The sequence below is a fragment of the Accipiter gentilis genome, chromosome Z, assembly GCF_929443795.1.
Source record: "Accipiter gentilis chromosome Z, bAccGen1.1, whole genome shotgun sequence".
Lineage (NCBI taxonomy): Eukaryota > Metazoa > Chordata > Aves > Accipitriformes > Accipitridae > Astur > Astur gentilis.
Window position 1 is genome coordinate 64,402,192 of NC_064919.1, and position 15,288 is coordinate 64,417,479.

The following is a 15,288-nucleotide window of genomic DNA, read 5'->3' on the forward strand; positions in this document are numbered from 1 at the left end:
GCAGAAATACAAACTAACAGGGCAAATTAATTAAAACTGAGTCAAAATAAGACCTTGAATAAATTTGTATCATAGAGATGAAAACGATTTAAGTGTTTTATAAAACAGTAAAACAAGGAAGAGGAAAAGATAGTTTATTCTTAGGGATGAAGTTGCCTCAACAGATCAGACTGGCCTTTCTTCAGCATGTTCTCAAAACTAACAGTAGCAGTGATAAATCATTTAGAAACATATTTATATTTATATATATAAAACTATGAACAGTTTAAAGCACGGGTTTTCCATAAGTAAAAAAATGTATGTTTAACTTCTAAAAATCAATTTGGTTTGTGTCAATACAAAATATTACCGACATTACTGCAGTGTTATACAAGACAAAGACTGTTTTGCAGTTACATTCCGAGTTAGGGAAACAGCAGAGAAGCAAGCAATAAGGAAGTGACCAAATTATTATTCTTGCATTAAAAAGGTACCTAGTATTTTGATGTCATTAGACAACATGTCCTGTGGTGTCTCACTATTGCAAAACTGAAGCCTGTACTTATATTGTATTTGTTTGGTAGTATAATTGATAACTCCCTCTGGCAATCTTTTCTGTATCTATATGAATTCAAGTTACCTCGTTAAAAGATGATGCATGAAAGGGTACAACAGAGCTGTTGCTGCAATACTGACAACACTCAGCTTTTTAAAGGTCAAATACATTCTAAATGTCTTTTTGTTGTTGTTGTTGTTACTTAATGTAGCCAAATATCTTTAGATTGATTACGTAAATTCTCAAAAGACATTCCTGAGATTGAAAGAATCTGAACCATTTCAGATGTGCGTCTCACAGAGCAAGACTGCCTCACTCTTGGAAAAACCTTAATGGGTATTCTTTAAAGGTGATCTAGTAATTTTATTTCCTCTTACATTCCAAAACCTGTTTCAGGACCGAACAAATTTAGCAAACCAAACAAAATCTGAAAAATGAAAAACTGCCCCTAAAGCCTTTTTCTTCTGCTTTTAAAAAACATACCTTTACATCTACAGTACAGTAAATAAAAATACTGCATGTGTTAACTTGATGTTTAGAAGTTCAGGACATCAGGAACTTTCTACTAGTAAAACCAACCAGCCTATCTGCTCAGGGTCTTAACAGTAAACTGCATGTTTGATCCACAAAACACAGGTAATTATTTCTTTTTAAAATAAGGGTCACAAAATCATATTATGCTACATGGCACAAAATGTACCATGAAACCACAGAAATGGTTATGCTACATGGCACAAAACATGCCCTCTAGTGTATTGTAACTGAAAGTAATCCTGAAAACATTTAGCATTTAGAGGGAAAGAGTACCAGTTCAGAGATGAAGTTCCTGGTTACTCTGACCTGCTCAGTGTATGTTAGTAATCTTCTCTACAGGGATACTCATCTTGGAACTCAGTAAGAAATCTCAGTAACCATCACAAGTCAAAAAAACCCAGTATGATCTCTTAGTCCAAAATAAAAACCATACCTACCTGTGTTTAGAGTGTGATCTTTTCCTTCTAGATCGGGATTTTGAGCTAGACCTGGATTCTGAACGAGAATGGGAACGAGATCGACCGCCTTTTCTTTCACTGCTCTTTCCAGACTCTGAGAGGAAAAAACCACTTTGCAGTGTAAGCTCAGAACATTTAAAGATCCCAGTTAACAATCTGGCACAAGTGGAATGTACCACACATAGTGCAAGGGGCCTACTCTTTGCACATCTTCCTTCTTTGCAAATATCCTTCAGAAACATCCAAGAAAGTCATTGCATATACTCGTTGAGTGCAGCCATCCTGCAGCAGTACACATAAACCAGATAATTATAAACAGCTAGCTCTATTAGGAATGGGATTTATGTTGCTGCCACAATGCACAAGATCACAACATGTTCTCCTCTTGGTCTATTATTTAATATAATTACTTTTTTTTTTTTAAATAACCTGAGAAGAATGAATTTAGAGGGCATAATTTTGAAAACAAGCATAAAATATAAATAATAATCAGTACTTTCCATATTTTTAGATATTTCAACCACTGCACAAATATTGAAGTTTTATTCCTCAAACATTGTTTTGCAGGAGGAAGGGATGGAGAGAACAGGGTGAAAAGTCAGATCCAAAGGCCAGGAAGTCAACAGAAACCTTTAGCAGTGACCTCACCAGACTTTGGTTCACATTCTAAAACACTGTTATTCTGCTGCTTAACATTGAGGAAATGTTAGAGCCGATTTTCTTCCAACCCTAAAAAACAACAGAAAATACTCACCCACCCTCCCCAACCCCAAAAAACCCTCAAGAGTCCACACTATCTAACCTATGTAAGACAAGGTCTGGGTTTGTTAGTGAGAAAAATGACAAAATGTCGCTGACGAAAAGAAAAAGGAGGATCCCAACTGCAAGTTTAACAAATTGAGAATTTTTTTATGTTGTGGTTTTGCAAACAGTTTAAGTCAGCATAAACCAGCACTGAAATGTCTGTCCAACCTCTCAACCCACCAACACCTTCCTCCTTGACCTGGCATCTCAGTGTTAACAGGGATCAGGGAACCAACCTGGATGAAAAAAAATCATTTATAATATGTTAAGTTTTATCCCAGATTCATTCTCTGATCCCATTTGCTACAAGGATGCACACAGTCTTGAGCCAGCATGAAAAAGAGCATAGCCCAGGCACAAAATTAACCTGCTGCAGATAAGGAAAGCATAGTATTACTGCTTTCAGAACCATACTAGCTCCCTCTGATCATGAAACTATGGCATTAATAGGTGCTAGAGGAGAACAAAACAAAATATAAAGCATCCTCTTTTAAAAGGTTTTAAGTACCTTTAACTTTAAAAGCACCAATATTAAGTATTAACTTTGCATTTTTGAAAACACTTAGTGAGAATGTATCTGAAAATAAGGCATGATGAAGTAAAAAGTCAGCTTCATTCCCCTGCTTTGTTGCATGAACACAATTTTGGTTATTTTCTTTTTTTCCAACACATAATGTTCACCTTGAGTACCATTTTCCTGTGTTTGATAATGCTCTGAGAAGCATGTGCCAAGGTACACACAGAACATGTCTGTTAAGTAACGAACATAATGTACCTACCTGGCTCAATAGCAGCAGATATGAAAGACTGGGCTTCCCTTACTCTCTTCATCACTTCTTCCAGTTCCTTGGCAGCTGCTTGCGGTGTCATTTCAGGAGGCTTCACTATTGCATTATTGGAGTGATTTATTCTAAATGAAGGAAACATAAAACTTTTAACTCCCAAACACTTAAAAAGGGAAAATGAAAAACAACAACTAAAAACTTCGAAGTTCAGCAAAACTACAGATTCATTCTAACACTCATCTGTTCTAAATATCTGAAATGTGTTTTATTGCTTTCAAATCTTACCACTTGTAAATAAAAGTGGCACAATATTTCTGTGTCAAAATATTTGCTAGTAGAAGGCTAGGAATCTATTTCTCCATTTCAGATCAAATCTCTACGTTAAGGCCTACTAATTACATACATATTATATAGAAAGCTTAATTAGTTCTAAGGACTTTGCACATTCTGTCACTATTATAGCTTCCACTTTCTCAAGATTAAATACAAATATATTTTACTCAATGGCATCCATATTCTTCTCAGAGAAAGTTATGCACAACCTTGAAACTGGAGTTTATAAAAATGTTCCAGTTTGCTAACAATAGGTCCTTATATTGAAAAAATACTCATCACAGCAGTTTCTTGCACATCAGATCACAAATGTATAAGAATACAAAGAAATCTCTCATTCAGTAGTCATATGGATAATTAATTTCTTACTTCAGTGGCCTGTCTCCAAACATAACTCCATTAAACGCAAGAGCTCGAGGTACAGAATTTTGGTCTGCAAATTCCACAAAAGCAAATCGTGTTGGTTGTGTCTCATCACCTGCCATTCGCACAAATTTGACTTCTCCAACTTGCTTAAAGAATTCAAGCAGCTGATCTGCTGTTGTAGTCTAGAAAGAGTCGAAGAGCTCAGCTGAAGTAAAATATATAATGAAAACAACTTATCTAATATATCAGGTAATCTAAGAGCTACAGATTTTGGAAAGATATTTCACCATTATTACATAGACAACATGAATTTTGTCATGTTACACTTTAAGAAAGACAGGTATTTTTTCTTCCTTTAATCTAAAGAATATACTACAATTTAGAATAATGCAACCACAAGCCCTGAACCCCTACATCTAGGTTAAAAGAGCATTTGCACCATTTTGCACTTTTCAGGCAACTAATTTGAAATAATTGACGAGGAATTTCCTTACACACCTGTGTACAAGCTACTGACCATGAATTTTGATCAATTAAAAAAAAAAAAATCCAAACAATATTACAAGACTTAGCTTTTATCTGTTTTTCTACTAGCTTCCAGCTTGTTTTATTTTATCGCAATCAATAGTACTTTTACATTCTAGTAGCTACTTTGGCAGTCAAAAAAACCCAAAATAAAATATTTATATTGCCATCAGTCAAAAGCAAATAGTTTTTCAATTAATTCAATCAACTGCTGAAAAACCAAGTTTCTGACGGACCTAACTTATCAGTTACAGAAACTCAAAGGTATCTATGCTAATTTTGCAACTTCCACTAGGACACATCATTCCATCTTACTGTACTTAAGCAACTGCACAGTGTTGTGGGGAACAGCTACTATGATCTCAGGACTTCTGAGGCATTGCTAAGCTAACACAACCCAGCTGGACATTTCATCAGCACACACACACAATCATAAGCATGTTTCTTGATTTCAGCTACAGTGTGATTTCTCTGGTATCCTGCCAGAATGAATTCCACAGTTTGGTCTGATCTGATCGGCACAGAAGCATTCAAAATTTAAAATATCACTAGTTACCAAAAAGGATATTATTTTTTGTTCAATTCCTATTGTCATCAGCTACTGAAAACTCTTTAACATTATTAGCATTCACGAATTACAATTCTAAACCTTCTTTTAGTATTTCCATTACACAAAAAAAAGCTACCTGGGAATTCAAGTTTCCAACATAGACTGTTCTCCTGATTTCATCAATTTTGGATGGATCCACATTCCCCATAATTGGTGGTTGTGGTATTTCTCCCAGTGCCGTAATGTTAGGGTCCAATGCTGCTGCTGGTATAGCCCCCAAAGTGCCAAGTGAAACACCGAGCTAGAAAACATAAAAACAGAATACACTTTGCAACGAAGCACTGGTGGGAAATACTTCACTTGTTAATACTTGCCTGCCTTGTACATTTCTGTAAAAATAAATCTAATGAACATAGGCAATATTTTAAGGTCCCAGCAGAGCACTTCTTTTGAAGAACAAAAATCTACCCATAAATAACCTTCTATAGTGAGGATTTTCTGTGGGCTATCATTTAAGATCTTATCAAAGAGGTCAGGCCAGGGATGCAGTGTATCAAAACATATAGGCTTGAACTTCTAATTCTTAGTCAATCAAACTGAGTAAGATGCCTTCAGACACTACTAATATTATTTTTTTGCCACAGCAAGTGTAAGGAGTAGAGGAGGAACTGCTGAGCCCTTGTCCAGCAAGGGAAGAAGGGAATTTGCAGTGCCCAGGACCAATTTGTTCTGTAATAGATAACAGTCCACCAAAGGGACAGATAAGGTACCTTTTGGACAAACACAACATGTAAGGCAAGATTAATTACAGTTGAAATGCGAAGGATATTAAGTCAAAGTTCTTTCCCTACAAACACAGACACTTCCTAGAGAATTAGGACAATATAGCTCTCATTTTTGGAACTGGGAATTGAAATCTCTCCTGGGGAATGTTATAAAAAAAGTCACTTGAAAATCACTATTAAATTGGTCTGCTGAGTTCCTGGTTTGAAATTTTTTTCTCCACCCAAAAAGCAGCTGCCTTTCCAGCAAACCAATTTTCTAACAGGTCTGAGAAATTCTCAATAAGCTACCCATAATTTTTTTTTGTGTAACAAAGGAGAAAACTACTCTATTTTAACTTGAAATTTTCCCTGAATAGGTCACAGCAGCCTGCTGATGTCAAGAAAGGCTTACAGAGGCAAAAGTGAACGGAGCAGAAGTAGCAGCAGCTAGCTCTGATGCTTTTTGTAGTGAAAACATTGCTAGGCAAACAGTCAAAAGCCCTGTTGTAGAGATACCAAATAAAAGCACCCTAATGCAGCATCTAAATAGTCCAAAGAACTGTGTCAATGTAACTATTATGTTTTAACAAATTTTTAGGAAGTCGATAGCACTGCCACTGGACCAAATTAATGGGTCTAGGGATGGACAACAATTAAAATGGACACAACCAAAATCAGTATTTACCCACTATTTTGCAAAATAATAATCTGAAAGAAAAACCCAGGAAAAGTACTTCATGGACATCTTATGATCTACCCTGAAAAGAGGCACCACAGCTAAACCCTCACCGATCTAGCATACAAGAGGACAACACCTATAGATCAGATAGTTCTTGTTCTCTGAACACAGAAAAGGCTACTGAGTATAAAGAAAACCAGAAATCAAACAGCAACTGAATTTTTCTTACTGTAGTCAAAGGGGTTGGTGTAGGTATAGGAAGCAACCCTGCACCAGGCATCAGGCTTGTCATAGTAGGAGCAGGCGCCAACAGAGAAAGGGCTTTGGCTTCATCTGGGATTTTACCTGAAGAAGCAAATGAAAGCATTACACAGAGTTGGAACACTACACAGATGTTACTCTTTCTATGATCTTACAATTACCCTTGCATTTAAAAATGTAATAAATAACAATGAATCTATCTACCAGATCCTTACAAAGAAACAAATAAGAACTTAAGTTTTTCCTTTTACCCTGCTCTACTAGGAAAAACAAAAGTGAGCAAAACTTCAAAGACTAGCAATCTCATTAATGGATTATTATTTTAAAAACTGAATAATGTATACAATTATTTAACACTTTGAGCTATGGGTCACCTGTACTGGAAACTTAATGTTCATGAACCAAACGATATCAAGCATGGACGCTTTCCCAGGGCGGTGTTTTCGCGGTGATCGAAAGTTGTTTTACACATGACAACCGTTCGTGTTGGCTGCATCACTAATAGCACACAGAACATCAGATACAGAAAAGAAGAACATTTTTTAAAGTTTAATCCCCAGAAATGGCAAATAACCAAATCAGTAAAAGAAAAGAAAAAGAAAAAAAGAAAAAAAAAAAAAACACCCAAAGTACGAGCTAGCTGAAATTTGTGCCTTTTTTAAAATTCCTCTGGTGCTACCTACTTTGGATGTAAAAATAAATAAAAATAAAATAAAAAACCACTAAACTACTGTGACTCCACACAATACATACTACAAGTGAAGTTGGACGTGGAGGAGGGGAGGGAAGAAAAAATTTAGATTTGTACTGTCTCACATTCTAGGTCACTTCAGTTTACCTGAAACTTTGACAAATTAGCTTTAAATTTCCTGAGGTTGAAGAAAATCATAACTCATCAGTTAAGCAAGCTATATTTTCCCCAAATACCTATTTCCTACTATTTCAATCAGATGATATTCCCCCTGTAAAACTAAAGGTTTAAGTAATATCTAGTCTGAATTAAACACAGGTTTCATTCAATGTTATTCACAATTAGACTGCTAAATGAACCCCCCAAAATCTTCAAAAATCAGAAGATTTAGTAGTTAAAAAATTATGATTACAATTAAACATTAAGTATTTAATTTGAAATGTAAAGGAATTTAAACTCTTATAAACATTAAACGCTAAACTGAAAAACTACTGAAAGAAGTTTTAATTATACTAGGTATCTATGATCTATTCAAAACTGCTGGCATAATTGTATACATGCTATCCAGCTGAGCCCTTTGGTATTACCCCATGCACTTTAATAAAGTAAATGCTTTTATTTAAACACAGTTTTAAAACTCAAGGTATACACAAATTCCGTGCCAATGGCTTTTAATGCTTTGATTCAAACTGTGTGTGTTTTAACTATAAAACTCCTAAGTTCAGGATTTAAAAATGAATATAAAAATATTCTTATCAAAAAGCAAAACATGAGGTAAGTTTCAAAACACTGTGCAGTTTTAGCTATACAAGTTCCAATAGATCCCACAGAAAACACACTACTTTAAAAAAAATAAAAAGAAAAGTGTTGCACACCTGTTCTACAGATCTGCAGCAAAGCATAGGTTACAGTTGGATATGACCAAAGGACAAAATAAATCTAAATGAAACTTAATTTATATGTAGCATGGGTTGAATAGAAAAGATAAAATAACAGTACCCTTTTCTTCCTCATGCTTCCTATTTACATTTATTTTATTTATGTTAAATTTTGAGGCACCTTGCTCCTTAACATGTAACAAACCACTTGATTTTGCTATCTAAAGGAGAAAAATAGGAAAATTATTAGCACTTAAGAATTAACTGTGCAATAATGACTTCCAGGGCTTTTTAAAAAACAGGCATGCATCTGAGTCGTCATCACACTGTTCAGCACTCTTTACAGATCTCACGTTGAAGTGAGGCATGCAATGTGTACCTGAGGTGTACTTATTTGCCTGTCTGCTCATGAGTATCAGGTACTTTGCTGCACATCCTGCCTAATATGTAGCTAACTAACGGGCTTTTAATTATACAGTTCCAGCAGCTGTGTGTGCAAATTAGGCATAGAATTATGTACCAGTTCTTCTGAAAACTGAAATACTTAAGAGTTTTCAAATTACTAATGAACCAGACCTTATCCTGAACAGCTAGTACCTTGCAATTAACTGGATACTCATGCAGGTTTCTACAGGATCAACAGACATGGCTCAAGTAAATCCAATGGCAGAAATGGCTCCTCAAGTGGTGTGTCTGCATTCTAATTTAGATCCTTGGTCAGTAATGTACATAAGTATATGCCTAATTTAAGTATGCGCTTACATACATTCAATTTAATATAGACTTAACCAGACAAAAGATGCTTAGGCATTTAGACCTTTTAAACCGGAACTCAGTTAGGCACATAACTAAACAGACAATGAGTCAAGTTCAGAAAGGTACTTAAATACAAGCCTAAATTTTTAAGTATATGGGTCATCTTGCTGAAATAATTGGAATTATTCATTTGCTCAAATGTTGCTCAAGGAATCCACCGAACACTTTCGGTTAAGCAGCACCGTTACAGCAGTTCAAAGAATAAATAACATGCATATCTAAATTGTAAAGTTAGCAGCATTATTTCCAGAATACTTGGTCCTTCAGCAATGTAATATTTTATTTTAAATACAAAATCTAGTTGGTCAGTTCCATGCCACAAAGATTTATTCATCTTATTCAAGAATGAGAAAGGGTCGATCTCTACAGACAGATCCCTGAAAATTTGCCTGTATGTTCAAAGACACTGTCTTTTCAAAGGATCCATGTCCAGTTTTTAAGACCAGGTCAAATGTTTTAACAATTCTATAGCAAACAAACCATGGTGGGTAAAAAAAAATGAAAACCTGAAATATCTTGCAAATTTACTTCCCTGTTCTTTAGATGGTTCTGAAAAACAAATTAATACGTGAGGCCAAATAACTTCACGAGTTACAGGCTTTAAGTTTTGGAGTTTTATCTCCATGAATTTAATTACAAAAGGAATACAAGCCCATAAAGATACAACAAAATATGTGGGTTATGACACAACAAAAAGACACTTTAGTTTAACTGTTTCGTTTTTTAAAATCATGGTATTTAAAAGTTGAATGGAAATGAGGTAAAGATATTTATTTTCTAATGAGGGAAACAAAATAAATATGCCACATCTATACTACCTCCTTAGAAAGACTTCTTAGAAGCTCTTGTGTTTCGTAAATTACAGATTCTATGATAATTTACTGATTGATTCTTCACTTTGCAAAGGAATCTGGAAGCAGATGTGGATTAGCTCTGCATTGCCTAGAGAGACCTTATGCTTCTTAGGAAATGTACAGTTGTCCTAAGTATCAGTTATGATTGTTACTTTTTTGTATCACTGAAGTGCTTAAGAGCCACAGTCAACCTAGTCCATACCAGAATCCATTTTGATAAATGCTGAACCAAAGTATCTGCACTAAGCAAGTACTGATCACACTATTTTCATTCCCCTTCAAGTGCTCAGAAGACATTAATTTCCTGCTCTTTGTACTGAAACTACATCGTTAATCCTTCCCCCCAAAATGGCTTCTGCAATAAGTAAGTTTCCTTGTTTTAAAAATACTTACAGTTGACACCTACTCTATAAACATAATTAAAGGAATTGTTACTTTCCTTCTGTTTTAAATCAATGGAAAATGTGCACTTACAAATAAAATAATTTGTGTGATCCAGTTCATGATTCTTACTGGATTTAGCAGCAGTGATTAAAGAGATTACACCTCCTGGCAATTACCTCAACTGCCACAGCTAAATCCAACAGATCACAAAGCAAAGCTCTTCCCAGCTTCAGTGCACAGCCTGGTGCATTACCAGAGTGAAATAAATTGATCTCAATGCAGCTGGCTGTAAGAGCAATGCCTGAGGACTAGACACACCACCTGGTCCACCACTTCTGTTTCAGGGCTTCCGTTTCACAAGAAGAAGGAACATCATTTAGGGATGAGAACCTTCTCCATCACTCCAGCATGAACTGCCAGGGTTTTGATATTGTGAGATGACCAAGACAACACTTTTTTTTTTTTTAAAAAAAAAAGAACAAAAAAAACCCCCAAAAAACCCAAAACCAAAACCAAACTCTTCTTGAAATAACTACCACTGGAGCATGTCAAATGCAATATACACGTACATACACACACACACAGAGAACTAATTCAATTTTCCCACAAATAACAGTGTTAAAAGACAATGTGCCTCACATAACACATTCCAACCAAAACTTCAGGCTGCATTTGTACTTATGAGTGGTAAACAGTTTTTTTCTGAAAATTATAAAAAAAAAGGGTGAAATCTTACTGCCACTGACCTCACTGGAGCAAGGTTTCATTGGAAGCAAACAAGTATTTCATGACATTCAATATTCATGAAAGTTCAATTTCAGAAATATTTTAAACTCTTCTTCTATTAGACATAAACAGTAAGCCTTCTTTTAAACAGACCATGCAACCTAAAATAAAACTACTCTGCTGAGAAGAGAAAAATAGCAGAGAAAGATCATGACTTGACTTTGTAAAGTTAATTTCTCCAGAAGAGTTTCAACTGCCCTTTTCCAAGATAAACTCATAAAGCATAACATATGAAAGAATGTATCTTAAAACAGATATATTTTTCACTATTCCTGTCTTCTGACACAACGTGCTCATCTGTTGAATTTAGATGCTTAAACATATTCCAAATCAAATTTATCTGTAATTCACAGCATAAAAATTAATCACATTCTAAATTCTTTGTATACCATCCACCATTCATAAGCAGCTTCAGGTCAACTTCAAAATGAAACACTGTGAACCCTTTACAAAACACCATTTTTACAGAACTGAAATACCAGTTCACAAGTACAAGGGAAAGAGATTTAACAGAACAAAACAAAAAAAGGGACAAAATAAAATAAAAATAAAAGAAACAAAGGAAAGAAAGCAAAATAAAATAAAAACAGAGACAGGGCGTCCATCTTCAGCAGGCCAGACTTCGATCTCATTTCCCCCATGAAGGTTTCACTTGGCGGCAGGTTTAGTGGCATGGCAAACAATGCCTAACTCAGGCAAGTGTAACAGGTCTGCCTTGGCCAGTCTAGTCATCTAATAATGCACAAATATCACACAGAGAAAACATACAAAACCAAATTAATAGTCAAAATCCATCTACTAGATAATGTGGACATAAAATTTAGAATGATTAGGGTGGCATCTTTGTTTATTTTTCAACCTTTGTGTTCTCAAAATATAATGTTTAAAGAAAAACCTTCCGATACAACACACAAAAAGGTGGTATTTTGACAGCTTAATAATGTTACTTCATTTACAATTACATTTTTGTTAAATTGTTCATTAAATGTCACAAAATGAACATTGTTTTCATTGTGTAGTGATTCCCTCCTCATACTCCCTTGATTTACCAGTTTAAATACACTCCAAATTTCAGATTTTATTCTGTTTTTCAAAACCAAGTTTTCAGAGTTCCATTTTACCTCTCCTCTATGTTCAATTCGGCGCATGCAATGTTTTATTACTGGCACCGTTGGCCACGGATTTAATTTTACCTCCCAGTAGAATATAGCCATTACTACTTTTAAAGCCTGTGATACACTCCACTGACTCCATTAACAATGCATCATATGATACACGGTCAATCAAAAATCTTGTGCTGTGGTCTCCAAACCCATACTTATTCCACACAATAAATTCCTCAAAAAGTTAAACCTATATAAATTCACATCTTTATAAATTAAAATTAGTGATTCTGTTAGAAAGTTACATGGAAACAGCATTTTGACATAAAAAAATTTGACCTCACAACCTAATCACTTGTTTACTTAATTATGTATAAATCTCTGTGCGGTCCAGAATGATTTTGAACAGTGACAGCTTCTCTGTAATACATTTTCTCAGAAATGCCTAATAAGTCAGCTACAAACGGGGTTGGAACAAGATTTGTCAGAACTTTGATTTTATTCTCCGTCCATTCATTGTCTACCATCAAGAGACACAGGAAAATGTAGCTTTACCTGCCTGTTGCCATATCAATTCATTGTCTACCATCAAGAGACACAGGAAAATGTAGCTTTACCTGCCTGTTGCCATATCACGTCAGGCAGTGATCTCATCACAAGAAAAACACCAGGAAGTGTTCTTCATTCATTAGGCGGCAATCTTCCCTCTCTGGCAGTACTGAACCAGTGTTAAGGTCTTTTCAATGAAACATAAAACTAACATCCTGAATAATTTGTAGTCAATTATGTAGGGGCAGTTTTTCAACAGGGACTCTGGTCTCATTAGCCTTTGCAGAGCTTCAAGTGGATACAGCAATATCCTCTTCACGGTTTAAGAACAAGTTCAAAAAATAAAACCAAAAACCCCCAAAACAAGGCATAAAAGCAACTAAAAACTTAGGCTTCACAAAAGACAAATATATGTGCCATATGCCCCTATTAAGAAGACTACAAGAATAAGGAGTATGTTGTAGGCCAATATAGCCCTTAGTGAAAGTACTTATACAGTCTAAGAAACATTGGAGACTTGTCAGAGTTTGCTAGGAACTTCCCAGACCATTACCACAGCACCACTAATCTCATACTAGCCAGATCATGGTGTGGCAAACATGCTAAAAATTGGTACTCTAGGATCACTGCTAACAAACTCCAAGAAGTCAACAGTATTTTTTGAACCAAAACCTGACTCTTGCAGTTAGAAAAGTTATGTTAATAGGACGTATTTCTGGACTTTCTCTAAATATTGTTGTTCATGGCAAAACAGCTACCATGTTCAAAGTGAAGTTTGGTTCACTCCACAGCTGGAATGTTTCCACTCCGAAGAGGCAAAAGGTCCAGAACCACATAGGCAGATGCTCAATTCCACAATGATCCCAATGAAGTCAATGGGGCTCTGCCTAACTCCAGCGATATGCCTACTGTAGTGCCATGCTTCACGTAACTGTATTCAGATCTGGGATATTATACTAACAATACAAACTACCTTGTATTCAACACCTCTGTAAAAGCATGGCCTCAAAGCTAGTTAAGGGAACACTTGTAAATTTAGTATTCACCAAACATTTTATATTAAGAGTTTTAAAAATCTTTTAAGCAGGAAGCATTCTGTACAGATCATTGCATTTTTAAAGACGTATCCAAAACCAAAAAGAAGTACCAACATACATAAGGAAGTCTTTTTATGGCACACAAAGTAATACTTTCCATAGTAACAAGAGAGGAAAATTGAAATTTTTTTTATTAAACTAGCAGGTAAACATTTATATTCAAACAGTAATTATCACCATGAATGCTAAGTATTAGATTAGATTAATCAAAAATGGCCAGATGCACATATCACACATCTACAAGACAAAACTGGGATTCAGTCAAAAAAAAAAAGGAAAAATAATCAGTATCTTAAAAAAACTCAAACAACCAAACCTCCAAAATCCAACAAACCCACCACACCAAAGGTGATACAATATGATCCAAACTGCAGTGCTATCAGTGCCAGAAAATTGTCTAATCTTTTCAGTGCTCCATTGACTTCAGTGAGAACTCTGTGTGAGAATAAGCTTGCCAACAGAAACCATACTGAAGGTAATTATTTTACCTTGTTTTCCCTCAAAATATGTAGTTACTATGGAAAACTGAATTATCATAATTTGAATCAACTGTCTTTGCTGCTGAATTTCAATTAAATCTATGTAATTGGGTTTCTTCATTCAATTTTCAATTTTGTTTCAAAACTTTTTTTCAAAAAGCAATAAAATAAAATAAAATAAAATAACAACAGAGCACGACCTCCTTACATGGAAAGCTTAAAACAATTAGCAGACATGACAAAGACCAACATTACAGAATAACGTCTAAAATACCAACCTTCTGCGCAGGGCACAACTATCAAAGCTCTGTCAATAAAAACCGTGTTAGTTAGATGCTGGGCCACACCAACACTCGATGCTTCACGAAACTTAATATAACATACTTTGGAGGAAAAAGCAAGAGGTGCATTGCTGCAAGATAAAAGGAAAAAAACGATTAGTCACATTAAATAATTGTATGCACATATTTTTAACTATTACTCCTTAATAAAAAAATTGGGTTTAGACTTCCTGGAAAAGTTAGCCAAAAGGTGAGCCTGTAGAAATTTACTAAGTTGCCTACTTACTATGTCACTGAAAAAGGCATAGCATAGCACCTCCTCCTTTTAAATAGAAACTTAAAGAAGCAAAAATCCCAAATTAACAAGGCTATTTTTATTTTATAATCTTAGTAAACAACACTGACCAATACATTCCAAATTACTATTTCAAGTACCATATTTACTTGACATATTCGTCAAGTAAATAATTTATAGTTGGGGGGTTTTTCCTCCAATTAATCCTCATTTAGGAAAGTCAAACAACAAGCCCAGTCATTTTGCAGTGGATACTTCAGATACTAGCCCATAATAACCGATACTCTTTCTTAGGTCTTCATGAAAGCAGTTTCACTAATTCTTATAAAGACAAAAGCAGTTCTCAAAGAGTTTTTTCAAATGTTAGGTTTTAGTTCAGTAATGTAACAAAAATCCTTTTTATCATCTGCCTTAGTTTGGCATAGTGTAGTATGGGATAACGCTGGAGGAGGTAGGAGGAATTCACTATTCGGCTAGAAGA

General features: G+C 35.0%; 1 protein-coding gene across 4 annotated transcripts in view; it reads right to left on the reverse strand.

Moving 5' to 3' along the window:
- Positions 1-15,288, reverse strand: part of SREK1 (splicing regulatory glutamic acid and lysine rich protein 1) — a 39,772-nt gene that overhangs the window by 11,921 nt on the left and 12,563 nt on the right. Inside the window, exons 1-8 of one of the 4 annotated variants that reach the window (XM_049796553.1) lie at positions 14,510-14,600; positions 10,539-11,735; positions 6,969-7,092; positions 6,563-6,678; positions 5,027-5,191; positions 3,819-3,997; positions 3,111-3,241; positions 1,507-1,621 (exon numbers count right to left, since the gene is read on the reverse strand). In XM_049796553.1, the coding sequence (XP_049652510.1) occupies positions 1,507-1,621; positions 3,111-3,241; positions 3,819-3,997; positions 5,027-5,191; positions 6,563-6,625 (653 nt within the window). In that variant the 5' untranslated portion in view covers positions 6,626-6,678; positions 6,969-7,092; positions 10,539-11,735; positions 14,510-14,600. Of the gene's footprint in view, positions 1-1,506; positions 1,622-3,110; positions 3,242-3,818; positions 3,998-5,026; positions 5,192-6,562; positions 6,679-6,968; positions 7,093-8,760; positions 11,736-14,509; positions 14,644-15,288 lie in introns of those variants that run through there. The other 3 variants (XM_049796552.1, XM_049796554.1, XM_049796551.1) reach the window with 3 other exon arrangements.